The sequence below is a fragment of the Salvelinus sp. IW2-2015 genome, linkage group LG7 (genome assembly GCF_002910315.2).
Source record: "Salvelinus sp. IW2-2015 linkage group LG7, ASM291031v2, whole genome shotgun sequence".
Classification (NCBI taxonomy): domain Eukaryota; kingdom Metazoa; phylum Chordata; class Actinopteri; order Salmoniformes; family Salmonidae; genus Salvelinus; species Salvelinus sp. IW2-2015.
In genome coordinates this window covers 21,393,254-21,416,829 of record NC_036847.1, presented here as the reverse complement: position 1 = coordinate 21,416,829, position 23,576 = coordinate 21,393,254, and the positions used below count along the sequence as shown (strand labels likewise).

The following is a 23,576-nucleotide window of genomic DNA, read 5'->3' as shown; positions in this document are numbered from 1 at the left end:
CCATAAGTAAGAGTTTTCTTTGCCCCTGTGTGTTCTGTTATGATTTCAGAGTCAGGAGTAGAGTCCATGATGCGCCCCAACAGCACCCTGGGGCCCATGGACAGTGGAGGCAGCGCTGCCCCGGGGACAGAGGGGGGGTCATCAGCCGACCTGAGCAGCTCCCTGTCCCAGAGCATTGAGGACATCACACAGGACACAGTAAGTCCCATTTTACATACACACACTGTCTAGTGTGACATTACAGAGGCCGACAGTAGAGGCATTGTCAGAAATAGGGCTGTTACGGTGACCGTTTTACCACCACACTGGCAGTCACGAGTCATGACCGCAGTCAAATTCCACTTGACCGTTTAGTCATGGTAACTAGGCTTCTCCAAAACTGCGTTCTGATGCTGCTGATGGTCATTAGTAGCCTATCAAACTTGCTTAACTGCCAGTCGTTAATGACCTGGTACTCAGCGATTTATTGTCCCTCTAGTCACTCTGACATAAAGGAAAATGCAATCGAAAATCAAATCAAACACTTCATGAGAGCCCATTACTATATTTATTTCTCAACTCTCCTAATATTAAGCACATTGCTTTGKTTTACAACAGGAGTACAGCCTACATGACTGGCATTAAAATGCACCGTGGGAAAAGCGTCCTCCATTCACTATTTATGTGCATAGATTACATTTTCTTTCCCTGCCCCTGTGGTGACAGGCGCATGATAATGGTCCATTCTAAATCAAATCAAATTTCACACATATATTCTTTAGTATATGTAAAGACAAGATTAAATTAAGAATAGTCTGATGGGTGACCATATTAGCCTATCACTTGTGAATGATGCCCAGCATCAAGAAACAGCATATGCCTTTTTTTGTGACTTTTTAAATCATAGTCGCACATGTCATGTAGCCTAGCCCATAGGCCTATATAAACATATGATAAGGTTTGGCCAAGTAACTCCAAACGTAGCCTCTAGGCCTAGGACCCCTGGGACATGGTTAGAGAGCACAGAGCCTAGTGAAACATGTTCCTATAAGCCCAGTCATTGCGTAATCGCATGTGAAAACAGGGTTTTGACTGGCCATTTTTTTWAAGAGGATTCCAGATTTCTCGTGCTGCTATATTTATTGCTCACTTCTTAAAATTAATCACATTAATCGTTTGTTGTTTTTGTTCAAGTGTTCAAGTGTTCGTATTTAWTAAAAGTATTATGAATACTTACCACGCTGCACCTTGGTCCTCTTCTCCTTCTCCCGATGACATTCGTTACAGTAGGCCACCCATAGTCTGATGGGTGAGAATATTATCAAGTGCTTGTCAAATTGACTGATGTCTGTGTGTGCAGCCTGTGCAAGAAACAGAGCAGAGCTAAACTTTTTTCAAATTATCATTAGAGTTGCATCATGCAGCAATGAATAACAAATCTAAACATACTGTATAGCATAACTAACATTTGCATCACAACTAAAGTTGCATAAATAACTCCAAATTAAGTATATAGGAGGGCCTGTTTCTTTGTTAACCGCTCAAAATAGGATAGACGCATGTGCGCACTTCCTCGGAAATCATTTGGAGAAAATATCCTTTCTATTTTATTCAGCAATGTTCAATTGATTCTTCATACTATAAAATAATATAAAAATAATGCCATGGAATTCTAAGCAAATCTTGTATGCTAAATGAACTAGTGTAGCCCACAGGCATATGCTATTCTGTTCTTCTGAAATAGGATACATTTTCTTATGTTTCTTTAGACCTGTCTAAAATAAATAATGYATTTATTGTGATGGATTTGTTAAATGGATTTATTAGACTTTTTAAAATGTAGATGTTCCAACGGTCTGCATCAGTGGCTTGTGTGGAAGCCAGGAGATGATAAACATGTTTATGTTAATTAACGGTCAATTAACCGTTATTTGCATGATAATCACTGGCTGACAAAATTTAAGGACCGCCACAGACCTAGTCAGCACTCTCACTGTATATGCATGGGAGGGATGCTCGACAATCATACTGTACCTGTAAGTTAGGTAATGCATAATTTTTATTGTGGGTAACTACTTGTCCTGTACTGTACTGTGCAGGCCTCTGTGTTGTTGCTGGTGCTCAGTGGTATTGCCTGTGTGGCGGACCTGAAGGGAGAGGACCTGGTGGTGGCAGTGGAGGTCCAGCATCTCACCTCCAGACAGATGGGCAACGTAAGGGTCTCTGACCTGCTGGCCAGACAAATGCCAGGTAACCTCAAGTTACAAAAAAAAAATATGGTTCTATTTCATTCTGGATGACCGCCAGTGGCAGTGCTTTCACTGGACTTGGATAATAAACAATGCCTCTTGACAGTCATCCAGAATGAAATAGAACTTATCTAGCTAAAGACACTGCACCTTACTATAGCATCAGTCTAACTGAACAACTGTCACAAGCCACTCTCACTCAACGTCTCCAATAATAGCTGTTCTTTTTGTTAAAGAACYCTCCCAACCTACTCTTACTTTCTCTCTTCCATCGGTGAATCACTCATACACTCATAWAGTCACATAATGACTCATGTAATCATCTTACTCTCTCGATCCAATGTTACAACTGAAGACTCAATGCTACTTTTAGACAATCACGTAAACAGAACATCCACTGTCGACCCCTCAGCCAACTACTTAGATCTTTACGAGCATCTAGGCAACAAACACTAGTCAACATCCTACTCAATGACGGAATTCAAGGCCAGATCCACTGTGGTGGTGATATTTCTGAAGCCTTTCCCATCTCCAACAGCATCAAGTAAGAATGTGTCTTGGGGCCCGATGCTGTTCAACCTCTTTTTCACTGCCCTCGTCAACCACGCCACTAAGGACCTCAACAAAGGCATCTACATCAGATACAGGGATGAGGGTTCAATCTACGACCTGCACAGGCTCAGAGCAAAGACCAAAACACAAGAACATCTTGTCTGTGAGGCCCTCTTTGCTGATGACTGTGCCCTAATCGCACAAACGGAGGCAGACCTCCAGTCTTTCGCAGACAACTTTGTTGAAGCTTGCAAGAGTTTCGGTCTTACCATCAGCTTAGAAAAAACTGTAGTCTTCAGTCAACCATCACCCCTCTCCAACCCAGTGGTCCACAGCATCCACCTAAGTGGATCTGAGCTCCAGAATGTTGACCACCTCACATATCTGGGGGGAGCACCAAGGATCATCTCCAAGGATGGCTCACTCAACCAAAAAATAACTAGCAGAATCCAGAAAGCAAGCCAGTCATTGGGAGGCTGAGGAACAGGATACTAAATCATCACACCATCACACTTTCCACAAATATGAAAATCTACAATGCAGTAGTCGTCACAACTCTGTTGTATGGTTGTGAAACTTGGACCCTGTAAAGTCTCCAGGTCAAACAGCTGGAGACATTCCATACACAATCTTTGAGATCTATAATGGGTATCCAGTGGCAAGACAAGGTATCCTACCTGGAGATACTGCAGAAATCTAACAGCACCAGCGTTAAAGCTAAGATCATTAAGACACAGCTCCGATGGACCTGCCACACCATCAGGATGCCCCAACATCATCTCTGAAGAAGGATCTTCTTTAGCGAGCAGCAGCAGGGGCACCAGAAGACAGGCCGACCCAAAAAGCGCATCAAAGACAACCTTAAACACAACCTCAATTTCTGCCATATCCAGCCCAGCCAACTCACAGACATCACCTCTAACCGATCCACCTGGCACTCCAAAACCCACACAGCAGTAGACCACTTCGAGAGGGACAGAAACAACCATCTAACTGCAGCCAGATCAAAGCACCATTCCCGCACAACCGGACCCACAACACCAGCGGAAGCACATGTCTGTCCTTCATGCTTCAGAGTCTGCGCTTCAAAACTCGGACTCCTGAGCCACTCAAGAACCCACAATTAACCGAAGTGACATGCACAAGTCGTCATCATGGAAACCAACGGACTAGCAGGGATCCATATCCGTAGTACCCATTTTCTGACTATATAACTCACACTTTCCTTGATGTCCTAATCTCCAGGTGGGTCCACCCTGGACCAGAGACAGCGCTGCAGGTCAGCTCCAGTGGTGGGCATGCGAATGGAGATGGGTCCCTCTGCAGCACGGCACGGTCCCCTCTCTGCGTTGGTAGGTCACCTGGAGCTGGGTGTGCAGGGCTGTCGGGCGGAGCTCCTGGCCTCCACCCTGGCTACCCTGGGGCCCTTCCTGGAGGATGAGCTCAGTGCTGATGTCCAGCCCATGAAGATCCGCCTGGACAATGTCACCATCACTCTGAAGGTCAGCTGGTGGGACAGGGAGACTATGGAACTCTGTTGGGGTCAAATAACGTCATTTGACGTGCACCCTATGGTTGTTATACGTGGTAAGACCCCAACAGCGATCCATAGGAGACCGATTGAATAAATGACAGTTAGCCTGCTATCCATGCCATGGAGCTAACCAGTGTTGTCCATTCCTGTTCAGGATGATGGTCCCAAGATCTACCCGACGGCCCCCCAGCCCCAACCTGCCACCTTCACCATAGACCAGGTGGTTCTGGAGCGCTCTGATGATGGCTTGTTGAGAATCAAAGGTGATTGGGGGAGAGGACACAGACATGCTTTTGAGTATCACTATGATTACAATTATTTTGTCTCTCACTGCTTGATTGATATGGAATAACAGTTATGAGTCATCTGTTTTTTCAATATATATTGTCGGTCTTGCAGGTGGTGCAGGCCCAGACTCTGCAGGTGGTGCTGTGGTATGTTTGGAGAAACCAGACAGTTCTTGTTCTGTCCAACCACAGCAGAGCAAGGTATGAGCATTCAAAAACCTAAATACTTACATTCTCTGTAACCACTGACTCTCTGGCTCACTCACCCATTACAGATTATTACAGGGTTAATGAACTCAAGATAATGACTCAAGATAAACAGACAGCACAAGCTGTTAACAAAAACATGATTGTGTTAGGGTGAGTAAGGATTAGGCTAGTTCTCACCGCCGTGTAAAATGAAAGCGTAGCATAGATGGTGTTTATTTATGATAGCACAGTCCCTACAATAGTTGCATTGTACTTACAGTAGCTATGTTTTTTTACCTTAAATGTGTGTGAAACCGTTGATTTAGAAATACATACTCATAGGGCTTAGCTGGAATGCTGTAAGTTAAATGATGGATGATTAGATGAAGGTAAGTCCACAATTCCATCTACCATCTACTTATACAGATCCTGTATTCCTGTTGTAATAGTTGAAAAATCTGTTGCCAACAAGACAGTTGTAGTTCTCCTGTTTTGGTTATCTTGTTAAGGCTATGAGGGGACAAATCAGGGCAGCAGGTATTCCAATTATAGCTGAATAGATATCTGGCTACTTGCCCTAGCAGAGAAACGTTATCTAGAAGTGAAAACTAATAAAGCCGACAACATTTTCCCTTCAGAGTCCGTCCCTGGGGTCCCAGCTATTGGAGGCTCAGTTGGCCCTCTCTCAAGCCCTCACTGACCGAGAACGTCTCCTCCTGGAGGTCAGGAAGTACAACCCCATGTTTGACCTGTGACCTCTTTACTCCCCCGACCAGCAGAGGGCGATATACTGACACTGCGTCAATAAGGGAGTAAAGGAACTGAATGAAATGTCTGGACCCAGGCATATGACAATTTGTAAACAACAAAGATGAGCACCCAATGGTGGAATCCACTCTGGTAGTTCGACAGCTCAAGCTCTTGTAATGAATTGTACAAACAGTGTGTCACTTCCAGAGAACACATAGGGGGCCCTTGTATTAACATGAAGCCCCACTGGAGTCACTCTTTACACTCTGAGGTACATAACAGGTACTATTTTCATCTGACAATCTAAACGTGTTCCCTTCTGCTGTACAAAAGCAGTTTTAATTTAAACCACCATAGAGAATACTCATTGTTGGGCTGCAACTCAATGGCCATTTATCTTTGATTTGAAGAACACATGCCAAAATGTGTCTTATAAACTGGGTGGTTAGAGCCCGGAATGCTGATTGGCTGACGGCCGTGGTATATCAGACCGCATACCACGGGTATGACAAAACATTTATTTTTACTGCTCTAATTACGTTGATAACCAGTTTATAATAGCAATAAGGCACATCGGGGGTTTGTGGTATATGGCCAATATACCATGGGCTGTGTGCAAGGCGTTGTGCATAAAAACAGCCCTTAGCCGTGGTATATTGGCCATATACCACACCCATTGTGCCTTATTGCTTAATTATATGCACTGTGTCTTATATGCCAGAGAACAGTCAGAGTTGTAATTGAAGTCTGTTGATGATATGTTTTCCTGTACAAATCATTCACTGTCAGGCATGCTGTGTGAAGATCACTAGTGTTTTAGGAATCTTGGTGTGTGAATTTACAAACATCCACAAAGCTTCAAAGATAAAACTGCTTGTCAATGTTAAGTAGGTCCTGTCCATAGTTGTACATAAATATAGGTCTGTACAGTTAGGAGCTGGTAGGTCTGTATAGTTAGGAGCTGGTATCTTAGATGCGTTAATGTAACCATTGTTTAGGACCATAGTGTATTAAATAGAAGAGTAGGGAAAGAAAAGCACTTTGACTTCAAGCAGTACTGCACTGTATCCATGGAGCTCCTGTGAATGGGAGCACCAGACAAACCTGCATACCTATCCCTTTGATTGATTGGTTGTGTATCACAGGGTAGGGCAAGCTGTCTCCACACTGTTCACACTTTTTCAGACACCAGGTCATTCCCCAGTGTTATTTTTGCATCATAAAAAAAACTATTACATTTTGTGACTGTAAAACTATATTTGTATTCTTCGTTTAATGTTCAGCTGACGCAACCCTTTTGAGGAAAGGTTCCACAATAGTTGTGGTACGTTAACTCATTTAGTTTGTTACATGAGGTGTACCCTGCCCTCAGACCGGTATTACTTGATCTCCTTAACTCACTCATCTGCATGGAGAAACACACATTCTAGGCATTTACTAATACCTCACTGCATGGATGAAATGTAGTGTTATTCTTTTGATATTAACTTTTACAGGCATGTAACATGAATTTAACTTTTTGCAGCTATTGTCTTTTTTTAAATGATTTTCCATAAGACAGTGTAGCTACTAGCCATTTCAAACAAACACCAGTGGCACAGCCATCAGATCAAAGAATAGAGATAATGAATCTTAATTGTCTATATATGCACAATATATGTATAATACTAATCCTTTTATCTACAGTAAAACTGACAGGTGCACTAATGCCAATTTGTTGATGTATTCCACCCATTGGGTATCTTTCTATTACTATGTAAAAGTCGTGAAGTCTTTGTACTAATTGGAATCATTTCTAGTATTATTTAATGATGTGGTTATGATTTAATTATATATTTTTGTAGCAATTCTAGGATATGATGTGGCGGTGACTTTAAAAGTATTTAAGTTTTATTATTTGTATGTTTTTTAGTATTTAGATTAGTATTTGGTCCTGATGAGGGAGAGGAGAGACATTGGAGTAACGTTACTTAGATCCAAGTCACATTCCGCAAAACAAGTGTGAGTTGTGAGAAACTCAAATGGATCAAGAGACTTGTTTGTGTATGTGGTACAGTGCTAACAAGTTAACTAAACAACCCTCAGTTGAGCTTTAGCATCATTCTCCACTCTCTTCTGAGTGGTAGCTTGAGACCTCTGGTGGTCAGAATAATATGCCACTGATTTTCTGGTTGCTTTCCAATATGAATATGAATGACAGTGTTACTTTCTAATTGTGGGAAGTAGCATGAAGCAATAGGAGGAAGTCTGTTTTGCCCATATCCTGAGAGMTTTTTTTTATTTTTTATGTACAAATGCCTAAAGTTATCAAATAAAAAATGGTCTAATGGTTCAGTTTTTCCCATCCTGCATGTTTTGTATTTGAAAATTCCCTCAAGGTCTCATAGTCAGTGTAACAAAGCAGTGATTCCGTTCTTAATAATATCAGCAACCCTCAAACACATGCTGCGCCCCAATTTTCTTGCTGATATTTGCTTTTTGGCATGGCCTTGGCTGTCAGTGTGATGGGGAATGAAAATGACATCCCCAGTTGGAAGGATGCAGTTATGTGATTGACTGTGACTAAGTGTGTCTAAAAATCAACCCTCACCCCCTCCTTAGCACAACCCTGTTAGTACCTCTCTGTCCGCAGCAGGGTGCCCACTCTGCCCCCAGCCAGCTCCCTCCTCACTGCCTGTCAAGTTACACTTCTACTGCATCCCTTATCTTACTTGGGTTACCATGATGTATGGGGGTGGGACTGGGACACCCGGCCCCTCCCTACATGGGCTGCTTTCTCTTCCGTCTTAGTCATCAGAATGACMTTGCAAAAATATTATCATTGTTGTGGAAGGAGTGAGTGCATGCATTGTAACTGAACTGATTGTTCTTTTGCTCTATACCTTGTGGATTATTTGCACTTTTAAGTGTGGTATGTTCACTAGAAAATGCACTTGCTTAATGTGAATCACTTAGAGGATCATCCCCGATATTTTCCTGATACTAATGTTGTGGGAGGCCCTCTGACAGTATTATGTAACACTTGCTTAGAAGTCATCACATCATTGAATAAGACTAAACTTGGTTCTGTGAACCAAATTAGTATGTGAAATGTTTCAAAGTGATAAACTATTGAACCAACTTTGTCATTATTTGTGTGCTGTCTATATTCAGTGTAGGGTGGTGGGTGACTATTTACTCAGTATGGTTGTATTACGCATTTATTGGCCAGTGACCAGGTTTAAAGTCAGACACATGCACACACAAACTCATCTTACGAGACTTTACCGGTCTTCATCTAACAAGAGAAGATAAATCATTAACAAATGTGTCCTTTTATTTATTGAAATATGGCCCACAATTCTAATAAAATTGTTTAATAAAATGGTTTAACTGAAACAACTTTTTTCCAGGAAGTACTAGAAGTGACTAGTTTTGGATACTTCCATGCTTCACCAACAGCTCAAATAATAAAATGTATTTTAGAACATTGGCACAAACCTTGATGCTGTGGTCATTTTATTATTGACCATTAGTATATCCAAGAAATGCCCTCAAATGTAACACAAAGGTTGACTTTGGAGTTCCTGACAACAGTATACTGCACTTGCCTTCATGGCCAAACCAATGGACATTGGAATACAGAATGAACATGAAAGTGGTGTGTAAGATGCCACCATCTGAAAGGTGAATACATCACCGCTTGGATCTATCTATAATCAGCAGGGCATGAGTGGCTCAGTGGAAGAGGATGTTCTTGTGCTTGGTGTTGGGGATCTGCTCTCTGCTCTTCAGCCTCCTAACAGCCTCCCTCATGTGCTTGGGCTGCAGGGGAGGCGTGTCCCCCCACTTCTCACACACATCCAGAGCTGCAGGACCAAACAGAAAAGCATGTCAGAGTAGTCAAAATGCGTCAAAGCCTTCGTTGGTTAAGATACAAGACAAACGATCCAGATCTCATAGCTGGCCAACTAGTCAATATTAACTCAGTGATGTCCCTCACTGACCTTCCTCCACTATTTCTCCAGCGAAGACCTTGGAAATACCAGACATGGCGATAACCACATTTTGAGAGACTGAAGATCCTGTAATGGACTGTATCAGCTGTATCAACCAGGTAAAGAAAAGCATACATTGAAATACAAGCATCAGTGAAATGTAATATTAAAATTTAACTGATTCTGATTAAATATAATTACATATGTGCCTAAAGGTCTTACCCTCTTGATGGCAGCTTTTGGGAAAGCAGAGCGTCTATACATCTCATAGCGGTTAAGCTGCTCCTCAGAGAAGGATGAGACCAAAACCCTGGACAACACCAGAGGGAAAAATGTTAAAGTATGAATGCTTGCAACAAATAATTGTCTTAGTGCAGATACCACACAAACACAAATGACAGTATCAGAATCTTACTGCATCTTCTGTATCTCATCCTCGTCAACCTTTTGGCGCTTCTCCTTTTTCTTCTCAGGCTCCACTTTTAGTTTTTTGGAAGCAGGTTGATCTGAGGTTCCCTCATCCTCATCATCTCCACCCACAGAGTCCTTCAGCAGGTCATGCAAAGTAAACAAAGGATTGTAGATATTGTAGAAAAGTAAGAAATTGTTTACTATATCTTGAATGTGGATGTAGGGCCAATGTTTCAATACACTTTTTATAGATATTCTAAAAACCCACTTACCTGTTTGTGTTTGAGTGATTGTGAGGAGGAATCTTTTGATTCGGTGTCTGCATCCGAGGTCACAGGCACTTCTTCAGTGTCTTCGGTTTTAGGGCTTCCTCTAGCAGCCAATGATTTCTCCGAGTTGGATTCAGTCTTTATCCTAGCTGGGTCTGCCATAACTCATTCGAAATCTTACCACACCAATCTAATGTATAATTATGCAACAGTCAAAACGGAAATGTTTGACTCGAGAAACATAAACAAGTTAGCTAACTGCTAGCAAACAACTCCACAGCCAGCTACGCTCACTTACTGTCCTCGTGACTTACTAACCTCGTGGAATTTTGTGTACCACGTTTATTGATCAAGAAAATAAAACCGTTACTTTAGCAAAATATTATCTAAAGCGCGAAAGATAAATGTTTTGAAGCCTCATCAAAAAACAACATGGAGAACATTCCGGCCGGAAGCTGCTGCTGAAATCAACTTCCGGCTTAAACCCTCTATTGCCCTTTATTGGGAGAGCATTGACAACAATTATATATATATTTTATAATTCTGTCCTTTCTCTGTCATTTGAGAAAAGATGCACACATTCCGTTATATTTGGTCCAGTGCTTTATATACAGTGGCGTATTTCCATTCAACTAGTCATACTTGTTACAGTGTTTGTTTAAATGGGAAAGAAAATACTAGGCTCTTTTTTAGATGATCAGTGCTCTAACTAAATGTCATTTGGTAATCGACGTTTTAAACTATATCAACATGTCAATAGCCTCGATAATTAACTTTAAAATACATTTAACTCTCTGGAACCCATACGGATATTTTTTGTTTTATGATTGCTCCTTCAGCGTCTCTCAACAAAAAAAAAGTCTGGAGAAAGAGAGAGTTAGCGTTGGACATGTAAACGAAAGGTCGCGGGTTCGAATACCTGAGCCGACAAGGTGAAAAATATGTTGCTGTTCACTTGAGTAAGGCACTTAACCATACTTTTCTCCAGGGGTGCTGACCTACTATGGCTGACCATGTAAAACAGCACATTTCACTGCACCTGTCCAGTGTATGTGAAAATAAAACATATTTCTTTACCTTTATTATTGCACCCCTATGGGAGGGAAGGTCCCTGTCCATCTTCTGAATGCACCTGAAACCCCACCTCTTCAAAGAGTATCTTAAATAATCCCCCTCCTCACCTTGAACCACCCCTCCCTTTCCAGCGCTGACTTTATTGATAGCCACTTTATTGAGGAGGTGTTTTATTTATTTAACCTTTATTTAACTAGGCAAGTCAGTTAAGAACAAATTCGAACTTACATTGACGGCCTACGCCGACCAAACCCTAACCCGTGTACTTATTATGCCTGTCACATGTGGTTGTCCCAACTAGCTATTTTAAGATGAATGCACTAACTGTAAATCGCTCTGGATAAGAGCGTCTGCTAAATGACAAAAATGTAAATGTAATGACCATGTACTGTGCACTTCAGCACTTATATATTTTGTACATAGAAAAATGTTCTGGATGAATTATGTGCTTTTGTAGTTGTAGGAAAATTATTATTATGTTCTTGAACATTGGTAGTAGAATATAATGGAWTACAATAATCACCAACTAAATACAATAATGCAAGATTATGAACAAACTGATTGATCGACGTCGTCAGATAGGGAGCAGTTTTGAGGAAGTGACGCGCGCTTGAGACAGGGCGAAGGAAGTTTCATTTGGTTCTGTGGTGCTTAACTAAAGTTTTCCCCGGAGCCACAGTGGGGGATTAGAAATTCTGTGAAATTGTAACGCTGGAGAGACTGATCCAGCTGTGGAGGGAACCATCGTTTTCCTCGGCGTTGAAAGAACGATTACGTCTGTGAGATTAGTAGAGGACCGCAAAGGATTTTTCTCCCGCTTTCTAACCCCTCTTTCCCAAATCCTCCGACCCCCTTCTCGATCCGAGATGGGGAAGGAGCAGGAACTCCTAGAGGCGGCGCGCACAGGAAATCTTGCCGCGGTGGAAAAGCTTCTCTCTGGGAAACGACAATCGACTGGAAGTGGAAGTGGATCATCAGGGACTGGTGGAAGCAGCAATAGCAGTGGTCACAATGCTTCGCACCCGCTTTCCAGCCTTCTCAGGTAGGGGAGAGCAGTGGATGAATGGAAGGCAGAGCTAGATGGTTCCGACCTAGAACGATCGGTGCTTTTAAAGTGTGTTGTAAACGGCAAAGCTACATTCAGTAAACAACCCCCCTGATCAATCATTTTATTGTATTTCGGTTGCAATCACAGCAGTAGATATTCATTTTCTAATTTGCATCCATGCAGTGGACCCTTGCCATGTTTAATAATAACACATTAACGTTGCATGCGCAATGGAGTGCCTCTTTGTTAGATGATCGTCAGTGCAAAATACATAAATAAAATGCCACATGCAACAGAAACCTTGTTACATACGCAAGATATTCATATCATAATGTTTCCAGTATGTCGTATTGCAAACTCTAGTCCTCCATTTAATCGTAGCTAACTAGTCAATTGTTTTGGTTTGTCTATACATTTTGGACCGTTGTCATTGAGAAAAATTGTCTACAAACGCCTAAACATAATTATAGTATTTTGATCATATTGACGCCAGACCCATTCATTCTCATATGCCACGATTAATTTGATTCACATAAACCGCGATAAAGACAATGAAACACAAACTGTCAGTGAAATGGAACATTCTTCCCCTGGTATTGTTGTTCCATGCCCTCCCGGAGCTAGTCTCTACTAGCAAGTTGGTGGAATGCAGTTTGTCAGCGGCCTGGGCAGTTGCATGCTGTTTTTTACTTGATCATGCCGTGAAAAATATTGGTTTATTTTAACCACAGTCCATCTTGCTCAGGGTTCTTTGTGCTGATAGGATTACATGGGTATAGATGAAGTGAGTGCACTTGAATGCCCACTGAGTGGTGACAATGTCTGAAATAATAATGTTGGTGGCACCTCTACAGTCCTTTCAGGTAAAGGTTGCATGAGAAAGGGAAACTGAAAACACAATGACCTAGACCTAGGCTAACTCAAGCCCTATGAGACTGTCAGTGCCATTTCCACTGGGCTTGGAGTCATTCATTGCCCTGGGACTTGTGGTGCCCTTTATTGTCTACTCAGTAACATACTCCAAGGTGCTTTAAACCTGCCATGTTAATGGTCCTTTGCTACTTGGCAAGCTAGCAAAGGACTGTATGCTGTTGGGTTGGTAAAGCACCTCCTGACCTTAACCTTTTACACGAAATGCACAAGGACCAACTGCCCAACCCTACACAGTAAAGTTTAACATGGAAGAAGATTGGAGGTAACATGGTCATAACATGGACCTTCCTCTTAAACTCTCAAAGGTTTTTTGCCATGATATGCCTTCCATCTCATGTCTTTGGCTAAGAAACCGTGTTAACCACGGAAAGGGCTTTAATTTGTTATTTTTCATTCTAGGACCAGATAAACCGATGACAATCAGAATGCTGGCAACATACAGGTGCGCAGCAGCCCTGTCAATCAACCTCCTATAAGCCTCATCAGGGTGCCTACGTCTCGTGACTGAGACAAGTGTTTGCTAAAAGCCCCTAGATGATGCATCGCTGTGCTACTCCTGCCAGGCTGTACACTACACTGACTGTACTCTAGCTAATTACATTAAACCTTCTCAATCGGAAATTCAGGGATGTCATGATTCAGTCAAGGCTGCCTCCATCCCTGCCTCTCTGTTACTGATCTGTGGGCGGGCATGGACTGAAGAGCCCATTGTATCATCTGGTCTGGCTCGCTTAATCAATGGCTGCCAACCTTCCTCTTGGAAATGATTGGCTAGCACTTGTTGGAAATAAATAAAACCATCTAACCATTGACTGTTAAAAGCTTCACTACTGCAGCCTAATATCACTCACTTCTCTGAAAGCCTGTGGGCCCTTCAGCCTTTAAAATATCCCATTAGCATTGCCTCTAAGTATATGTGAGCTATACAGATTTATTGACATGTTTACCACAGAGAGGCTCAGGGGTAGTGTTTGCTGTTGTATGTGACATTTAATTTAGCACATGTAATGAAAATGTCAATACGTTTAGGGGCATGAATGTGAATTACCATTTGTTTGACAACACTGTTCGTAAGGTTTTAAATGTTATCAAACTCAACCGTTTATCATTTCCAGTGATTAAGACATGGATGTCTCATGGTATGGTGGGGTATGCAAAATTGGTCAACTTTGAACACCTTGACCTCCTGAATGTTTTGGCATTCAGGTAAAAAAATACACTTTCTGACCACTTCTTCCATGGGCAAACATGTATGGAAAGTTTTGTTTAAATCAAAATGGATTGTCATAAAGTGATTGAATTCAAATGGATTTACCCTAAAGATGGTTGGTTGGTCTGTGTAGTGTGCAGCTTGCTCAACTTATTTCCATGATGGAAAAGCACTAACCTATAGGCCTAGGCCCAAATTGATGCATATTCTACTTTCATGTTGCACTACTTCCCCACCAGCTACTGTAGGTTGTAACACTGACATCTGTTTATAGCACAGGCACAGCATAGGTAGTTGCTCTTCTTTGCATAATGCATGCAACAGTTTTTTATTCCCACATTTACTATCATCATTGGCGAAGGTGTGTTGTGTTTGTGCTGAATTTTTTGCAGTTCTTTCTTTGGAATGGAGCACATGTTGAGACTTGTTGCTTTTGTAACCAGGCAGGAGCACAGCTTCGCTCTGCAGAATGTCTACTTTTCCTGAATGCCTGAATGGAAGACTCAATTGGACAGACACGAGCCCATCATGTTCAGAAGCCCCACATGTGCTTTGTATTACTCTGAAACAGAAAGATAATTMAATGGAATGGGACTGGCACTGGATGGCATTCCCCACAGCTGTCATGGTAGGAGACAGGCAGCCCAAAGTGTCAACATTACCTGCTCCCTGCTCGGCATCAATAACAACCTTTCAGACTGAACAGCAGCAGAGTGGTGCCTAATAAGGCTTCCTGTTCACCAGGGTTGGGTTCAATGACATTTCACTGTCAATGCCAGGATAACCATGTGGTATTCAGTTCACGAGTTGAATATCAATGCACTTCCTGAATTGAATTCCATTTCAATATAATTGACCTCTGTTATTGTTTGCTGATGTGTTTTTTTTACTACCACTGTGCTCGTCCTCTCTACAATAAAACATGTGATTGGGCCTATGCCAATGGAGGTGCTTTAATCCAGTGGCTTAAGACCAACTAAAGAAGCAGAAGTGGTGAAACAAATGACTGAATCTGAATGTCATACATTAACTGCAAGCTATGCCTTTACAAATAGTGTACTGTACATTTACTGCAACATACTGCCAGGATCTCACTTGGGCTTCATGACCCGTCTTGATCCTGGAGGTCCACAGGAAGAACTCCTCTCCGGAACATCCTGTACCAGGTTGTCCAAAGAGCCCCAGTTGCTGTAGCTGGGCCAGGGCCGGGGTAAGTTGAGTCCATGGCAGGCCAGGGAGAGCAAGAGTGAGCCTGGCTCTCCCACTTACGGGAAAATAACAGAGAAATGCATGGAGGAGCACTAAGCGAACTGACATTCACCAAGCTTAGTCAGATGAAGGGCTGTGTATTGTCTCTTAAATTAACACAACATCTAGAACAGCCATTTTTTATATTTTTATGAGTCCTCAAGGACCAGTCTGGGCATTTTCTAGGCTCAATGTCCAAGTGAAGAAACAGCTGTCAGCTGTAGAAAATACATTTTTAAATGCATTCTCTTTTCTACAAATGGACTCTTTAAAAAAAAAAAAAAGTTTAATAGTACTATAGGTAGGGATGTAACGATTCACCGATACGCATCAGTCCCCGGTTCAAATGCGAGTGCAAGGTCTGGCGGACCCCAAACCTATCCAAATGTATCACGCATCGGTCAGAAAATCTTACGAATCGCCTGTTCACTAAATTGTTTTGCTCATATTACTTTCTTTCTACCCTCCGAAAATACCTAATATTGTGACAACTGATGCGTCCTCTTCTTCAGTGTCGAACTACGCATGTAACTTTTGACAGTCATTGATCATCAAGTAATTTTGCATGCTGAACAACCCAGGCAATATCAGTAGCCTGGACAAACAGCTACCTAGATGATTATTAGCAACTAGGGTTGCACATTGAGGAATATTCAGAGGTGGAAACTTTGTGGGAATTTATGGGAATTAACGGAAATGCACTACCGTTCAAAAGTTTGGGGTCACTTAGAAATGTCCTTGTTTTTGAAAGAAAAGCATTTTTTTTGTCCATTAAAATAACATGAAATTGATCAGAAATACAGTGTAGACATTGTTAATGTTGTAAATGACTATTATAGCTGGAAACGTTTATTTTTATGGAATATCTAATATCTAGGTGTACAGAGGCCCATTATCAGCAACCATCACTCCTGTGTTCCAATGGCATGTTGTGTTAGCTAATCCAAGTTGATCATTTTAAAAGGGTAATTGATCATTAGAAAACCCTTTTGCAATTGTTAGRACAGCTGAAAACTGTTGTTCTGATTAAGAAGCAATAAAACTAGCTTTTAGACTAGTTGAGTATCTGGAGCGTCAGCATTTGTGGGTTCAATTACAGGCTGAAAATGGCCAGAAACAAAGCATTTTCTTCTGAAACTCGTCAGTCTATACTTGTTCTGAGAAATGAAGGCTATTCCATGCGAGGAATTGCCAAGAAACTGAAGATCTCGTACAACGCTGTGTACTACTCCCTTCACAGAACAGCGCAAACCTTTTCTAACCAGAATAGAAAGAGTGAGAGGCCCTGGTGCACAACTGAGCAAGAGGACAAGTACATTTAGTGTCTAGTTTGAGAAACAGACCCCTCACAATTCTTCAACTGGCAGCTTCATTAAGTAGTACCTGCAAAATACCAGTCTCAATGTCAACAGTGAAGAGGCGACTCCGGGATGCTGGCCTTCTAAGCAGAATTGCTTAGAATCTCAGACTGGCCAATAAAAATAAAAGATTAAGATGGGCAAAGAACACAGACACTGGACAGAGGAACTCTGCATCTGCTCCTCCCCTCCAGCGTACGACGTTGCCAGAATACTAACCACCGGTCCTGGCATTCATCATTATGCACACCTGGCACTCATCATTACGCCCACCTGTTAATCATTATGATTCACACCTGTACTTCATTACCTTCATCATTTCCTCCCCTTTATGTCACTCTCTTATGTTCACTCACCAGTTGGTATTATTTTTGTGTACCGGTGTGTAGCCACATGGAATTGTCTCGTTACTGGTTTTGTTGTTTTATTAAACGTTCACCTGCTTCCCGACTCATTATTACATGAGTTGACTCTTCACGTGGAATAATTTCACTGAACAACAAAATAAATGGAATATTGAATGATCCCCCAATGATCCATCGCATCTCCCAAATAAGTTTTCAACATACATCTGTAAAGTATAGAAACTAAAGCTTTGGTTGTCTTCCTCTCAGGCTTCCATGTCTTCTCCCATGACCTCAATGTCCACCTCATGAGCATCAGACTCTGAGGCTTCATCTTGACTGTCACTTTCCAACCTTGTTGAGGATGGCTTGTTGTCAGGCTCAAAAAGCCTCAAATTTGCCCGGATGGCCACCAATTTTTCAACCCTTGTATTGGTCAGCCTGTTGCATGCTTTGGTGTGTGTGTTCCCAAACAGGGACCAGTTGCGCTCTGAGGCGGCTGATGATGTTGGGATTTGGAGGATGGAGGCAACAGGGGAAAGAGCCTCAGACCCACAAAGTCCTTTCCACCAGGTGGCTGATGCAATATGGCAGTTGTGCCAACWTGTCTAATTTCCATCCCAAAGCCCTTGCTTGGAAGTGTACTTCACCAGACTGCCAAGAACCTTGCCCTCATCCAGGCCAAAGTGGCAAGACAAGGTAGTGATGACACCATAGGCCTTGTGGATCTCTGCACCAGACAGGATGCTCTTGCCAGCAAACTTGGGGTCCAACATGTACGGTGCGGCGTGTATGGGCTTCAGGCAGACGTCTTCACGTTTTTTGATGTATTTCAGAACTGCAGTTTCCTCTGCTTGGAGCAACAGTGAASTGGGRAGGGCAGTACGGATTTATTCTCTTACATCTGCAAGCAGTCTGAACATCAGACAGGATGGCATTGTCTCCCTCAATCCATGCAATGGCTACTGCTGTAGGTTTCAGGAGTTTCAGGCTGCTTACCACTCTTCCCCCAAAATACATCATCCAGGATGATCCTCTTGATGGGGATGTCCATATCGGCAGACTGTGATATGGCCATTTCTTGGAGAGACTCCTTCCCCTCCAGGAGACTGTCAAACATGATGACAACACCATCCCAATGGGTGTTGCTGGGCAGCTTCAATGTGGTGCTCTTATTCTTCTCATGTTGCTTGGTGAGGTAGATTGCTGCTATAACTTGATGACCCTTCACATACCTAACCATTTCCTTGGCTCTCTTGTAGAGTGAATCCATTGTTTTCAGTCCCATGCTGTCCTTGATGAGCTGATTCATTGCATGAACAGCACAGCCAATGGGTGGGATGTGAGGGTAGGACTCCTCCACTTTAGACCAAGCAGCCTTCATGTTCGCAGCATTGTCTGTCACCAGTTCAAATACCTTCTGTGGTCCAAGGTCATTGATGACTGCCTTCAGCTTATCTGCAATGTAGAGACGGGTGTGTCTGTTGTCCCTTGTGTCTGTCCTCTTGTAGAATACTGGTTGAGGGGTGGAGAATATGTAGTTKATTTTTCCTTGCCCACAAATATTCAACCAGCCATCAGAGATGATTGCAAAACAGTCTGCTTTCTCTATGATTTGCTTGACCTTCACTTGAACTCTGTTGAACTCTGCATCCAGCAAATGTGTAGATAAAGCATATCTGGTTGGAGGGGTGTATGCTGGGCGAAGAACATTCAGAAATCTCTTCCAATACACCATTGCCTGTGAACATCAGAGGTGAATCAGTTGCATGCTGTACGAGCAAGACATTCATCAGCATTTCTCTGACTACGTTCCAAAAAAACTTCTGATTCCAGGAGGACAATGAGCTGTTGCTATCGATAAGATGTCTGATTCATAATTTCTTACCTCGAATAGAAGTAGAGGGACTTTTGTCAGAGGTTGCTTATTGTGAGCGCTGKGGGAACTTTATGTACTTGGCCAGATGATTCTGCATCTTTGTTGCATTCTTCACATATGATTTGGCACAGTATTTGCAAATGTACATAGCTTTTCCTTCCACATTAGCTGCAGTGAAATGTCTCCACATCAGATAGTGCTCGTGGCACTTTCCTGTAAAGATTATTAAAAAATGAGTTTAAAAAAACCATACAATTCCATATACAGATAAATATTTAAGCAGTTAGATTAAACAATTCCTTTGTAAGAAATGTTTTAATGAAACATGTATGGAAACAGGTGAATTAACTTCTCTGGGATATTCGGGACGCTAGCGTCCCACCTCAACAACAGGCAATGAAATTGCAGGGCGCCAAATAAAAAATAAAAAAACAGAAATCCCATAATTAAAATTCCTCAAACATACAAGTATTTTACACCATTTTAAAGATAAACTTGTTAATCCAGCCACAGTGTCCMATTTCAAAAAGGCTTTACGACGAAAGCACACCAAACGATTATGTTAGGTCAGTACCTAGTCACAGAAAAACACAGCCATTTTTTCCAGCCAAAGAGAGGAGTCACAAAAAGCAGAAATAGAGATAAAATTAATCACTAACCTTTGATGATCTTCATCAGATGACACTCATAGGACTTCATGTTACGCAATACATGTATGATTTGTTCGATAAAGTTCATATTTATATCCAAAAATTTCAGTTTACATTGGCGCGTTATGTTCAGTAGTTCCAAAACATCCGGTGATTTTGCAGAGAGCCACATCAATTTACATCAAATCACCGGATGTTTTGGAGGCAAAACATTACTGAACATAACGCGCTGACAGGTGTGGGATATCAAGAAGCTGATTAAACAGCATGGACATTACACAGGTGTGTCTTGTGCTGGGGACAGTTAAAGGACACCTTAAAATGTGCAGTTTTGTCTCACAACACAATGCCACAGATGTCTCAAGTTTTGAGGGAGCATGCAATTTGCATGCTGACTGCTGGAATGTCCACCAGTGCTTTTGCCAGAGAATTGTATGTTAATTTCTCTAACATAAACTGCCTCCAACGGTGTAGAAAATGTCTCATGCATTTAAATGGCCAGACAAATAGACAGCTGATGTAGCCAGATTAATGTTGGCAATTTTGAGCTAGCTAGCTAGATAGATAATGGGTACTACATTTAGCTTACATTAGATAGTTAACCCAGAGACTCGATTTGGCAGTCTCGTTCAGATCATGGCCCTGGTGAGTGATGTGAAGCTTGATACAGGCATTTGTAGTTAAGGTCTGTATGATAATCACATTAGCAGCTAATTAGCAGTTCATTTTTGAGGGGTAAATACAGGCGAATATATTGATAGTCACATTGTCCGAGAGCAATTTACACGGTTATCACAACATCATGCTAGCGTAAGCCTACACGAAACTCAGCACTAATTTCAAGTATTTATTTTAAAAAATGTGAAAAAGTATGGGTAATATGACTCGTACTATCGTGCTCTATATAGCCCACTTGCTGATCGGGGCTTTAGATGTTATTTTGATTGTTTTAAGCAAAACTACCAAAACTATTGCTGATGGTGAACCTGAACAATCAGTGCTATGGTCATTTTTAGATATACAAGGTAATGTTGATAATTTCATAACGAGGACAATCYCTTTTTTACCCACCCTGCACGCAGGGTTGCTAGGTCTAGCAAAAATGTCCAGCCCAATGACAACACAATCGGTCCCGGGGCCTGAAAACTAGGCCAAAAATGTTTGTTAGCAGCAAGAGGGGAGTTGCAATATTTATACAATAGGTGTCTCCCTTAATGACAATCTAAATACAATTGCTAAAATTGCTTTGCCTTGTAAATCTGCATTTCTCCCTTTATTGGTTCATCACACAATTATTTAATCTTAACAATAGAAGTGATTGATAGTGAATGGTTAAGACTTAGATTTATTTATTTTTCTCCAGAAAACAATATTGTGAAATGGTGTTAACACAATGTTAAACATTGTGAAATGGTGTTCATTTTAAGTAACATTTCTCTAAAATAATTGTATTTTCAACTGGAGTATAACAATCTAAAAGCCCCAAGCATTTGGTTTTTGGCTTCTTTTATTTCATAAAGAAATGTCTTTGTCTGTGGCTGCAGCCTGATTTCCCAGTCATCCATCCCTCTGGAGCAAGATGGAAAGAAAAGAGAGAGAGGATGTCCAGTACATAGTTTTATCCACTATTAATTAATCAATCATTCCTATTATAATTTGATGGTCAGTGATGGAGTTAATCGGTTCCTCTCTGTCCTCACCTCTGCGTCACTACGCAACATTCTATCTCTTCTCTGACTTCAACTTCTGGCCAATGTTAGCTTGCTACATATAGGGCTCAAGACTAACGTTTCATTACCGTCCCAGAATCGTCACGAAGTGCAATTTAAACGGTCTCAAAAATAGTAATGTATGTTAAGTGTTTTGATATGCAAACATGGATCTACTCATTGGACCTCATTGTCATTCACAGTKATTTGAAAGGCTAATAAGAGTAGCCTACTACTGAAATTGATAAACAGGGCTGCCAACTGAGCCAGAAATTCACGTAAAAAAATATTTTAAAACCTGTCTCTAAAACTTTGGAATATTATTTTCAGAAATGTAGGCCTATATAAATAATTAGCCTACATGTAAAACTGTAGCCTAGTTTATATGCATATCTGCTACAGCCTCATGTCCACACCGATGCTGGCTTGAGGGAGGCACCAGAAAATGTAGCCAAACTTTTTAATGAGACTTTTAATAACACAAATATAGGCTAAACGACAGTCATGTTTGACAATTATAATTAACATTAACCTCCATTAGCTTGATTCTGTTGACATATTCGAGGCACGGTTTGTTCAGATCAAGTGGTCGCGAGTGGAGAGAAAGGCCCGCGTCTGTGCACCGCACACACACCTTGTAATCTGAGTGGAGGCAGTCAGCATTTTGTAAACTATTTAACCATATACTTAATTGTTTAAAACCTGGAGGTTTTATGTCATTTTATGAGGCATATTTGACCTTGTTTCAAAGTAGCCTAGCTAAAATCAGACCATATGTTAAGGGAATTCTTTTATAAACACTTAGGTAATTGAAGCCAGCATTTTCTATTGTTCTATTGGTTTTCAAATCAACTTTCTTTCATTATTCAGCAGGCAAAGACACAGTCCTAGTGATATTAACTACCAATGCTAGTTGTTGCATCTTTAGAGCTCCCCTCTTTCTACATTTCTAATGGATATTTACATCTATGTCACATGAAACTGCTCACATGGGCCGTGCGCTTTTTAGAATGGTGTGTTCCCGCTAATTGCATTTGGAACGTTCGCGTGTAGACGACTGCCATGTTCGCATTGCTGCGCTTATAATGTGAAGAAATAATACTTTATAAACATTAAGCTAAACGTTCTGATCTGTTGCATTAGCCTCATTGCTTATTTATTTATATTTTGTTATGTTCAATAGTTGTATGAATTTTGTATCTATCGTCCCAGAACTGTCCCAGAGTCTGTTTGAATCGTGTCAATTTTTTTTAATCATCCCGGAGCAACAGGACACCCTTAATTTCGAGCCCTGGCTACATACCCAGAGAGAAAGCACATTGTTTGATCCGCTCTCCCTCTCTCTGAAACTGTTGATTGTTTCTGTCCCATTCTGTATTGGCTCTTGTAGGCTAATGATTGGTAAGACTGGGAGTGGTCAGGATACAATGAACGAGGCAAACTAGAATTATGACGTAGAAGTATGTAGCTAGCTAGTGCTAGTTAATTTGTTTGTTCTCACTTTACTTGTCATGACTGCCTGCTGCAGCACTCTCTCTACACCAATGATTGTGGCAACCATGACTGCACTGGCAAAGTGGGAGGAAAAGAGAACTTCGAAAGGGTCTAAACCATTTGATTTTGAGACAGGTGAAATCCAAAGTTGTGCAGTATATTCATTGGCTATGTCATAGCAAATAATTTAAAGGTAAATATTGATACATTACTAGCTCAAACACTTTGAATCTGCAAAAATGACAAATTAATTGCTGATGGTGATTTCAGATCAAAATTGGGTGGACGAAAAGCAAACATTGACCCCCTTATCAGCGAAATAGAATCGGGCAATTTTAGGGCTAGATGAGGGTTTGATTAAGTTGTTCAAGTAGGCCAACTAAAATAAGTAAGCAATGCATTTAGCCTCTTTTAGTCACCATTAGTAACGTT

General features: G+C 41.4%; 3 protein-coding genes across 9 annotated transcripts in view; 2 read left to right on the top strand and 1 right to left on the bottom strand.

Moving 5' to 3' along the window:
• Window positions 1–8,668, top strand: part of LOC111966580 (bridge-like lipid transfer protein family member 3A) — a 71,367-nt gene extending 62,699 nt beyond the window's left edge. Inside the window, exons 16-21 of the mRNA XM_023991341.2 lie at window positions 50–198; window positions 2,079–2,229; window positions 4,026–4,282; window positions 4,469–4,577; window positions 4,714–4,802; window positions 5,429–8,668. Coding sequence (XP_023847109.1) covers window positions 50–198; window positions 2,079–2,229; window positions 4,026–4,282; window positions 4,469–4,577; window positions 4,714–4,802; window positions 5,429–5,545 — 872 coding nt within the window. The 3' untranslated portion in view covers window positions 5,546–8,668. The remainder of the gene's footprint in view (window positions 1–49; window positions 199–2,078; window positions 2,230–4,025; window positions 4,283–4,468; window positions 4,578–4,713; window positions 4,803–5,428) is intronic.
• A 170-nt stretch (window positions 8,669–8,838) lies between these two features.
• Window positions 8,839–10,666, bottom strand: taf11 (TAF11 RNA polymerase II, TATA box binding protein (TBP)-associated factor). The gene is made up of 5 exons (XM_023991357.2): window positions 10,201–10,666; window positions 9,933–10,063; window positions 9,740–9,827; window positions 9,527–9,623; window positions 8,839–9,388 (listed from the first exon to the last, which is right to left on the bottom strand). The coding sequence occupies exons 1-5, from the start codon at window positions 10,357–10,359 to the stop codon at window positions 9,258–9,260; spliced, it is 606 nt and encodes a 201-aa protein (XP_023847125.1). The 5' UTR covers window positions 10,360–10,666; the 3' UTR covers window positions 8,839–9,257.
• Window positions 10,667–11,896: 1,230 nt separating this feature from the next.
• Window positions 11,897–23,576, top strand: part of LOC111966582 (ankyrin repeat and SAM domain-containing protein 1A) — a 118,541-nt gene continuing 106,861 nt past the window's right edge. For all 7 annotated transcript variants that reach the window (XM_070444539.1, XM_070444537.1, XM_070444536.1 and 4 more), the window contains exon 1: window positions 11,897–12,313. In XM_070444539.1, coding sequence (XP_070300640.1) covers window positions 12,138–12,313 — 176 coding nt within the window. In that variant the 5' untranslated portion in view covers window positions 11,897–12,137. The remainder of the gene's footprint in view (window positions 12,314–23,576) is intronic.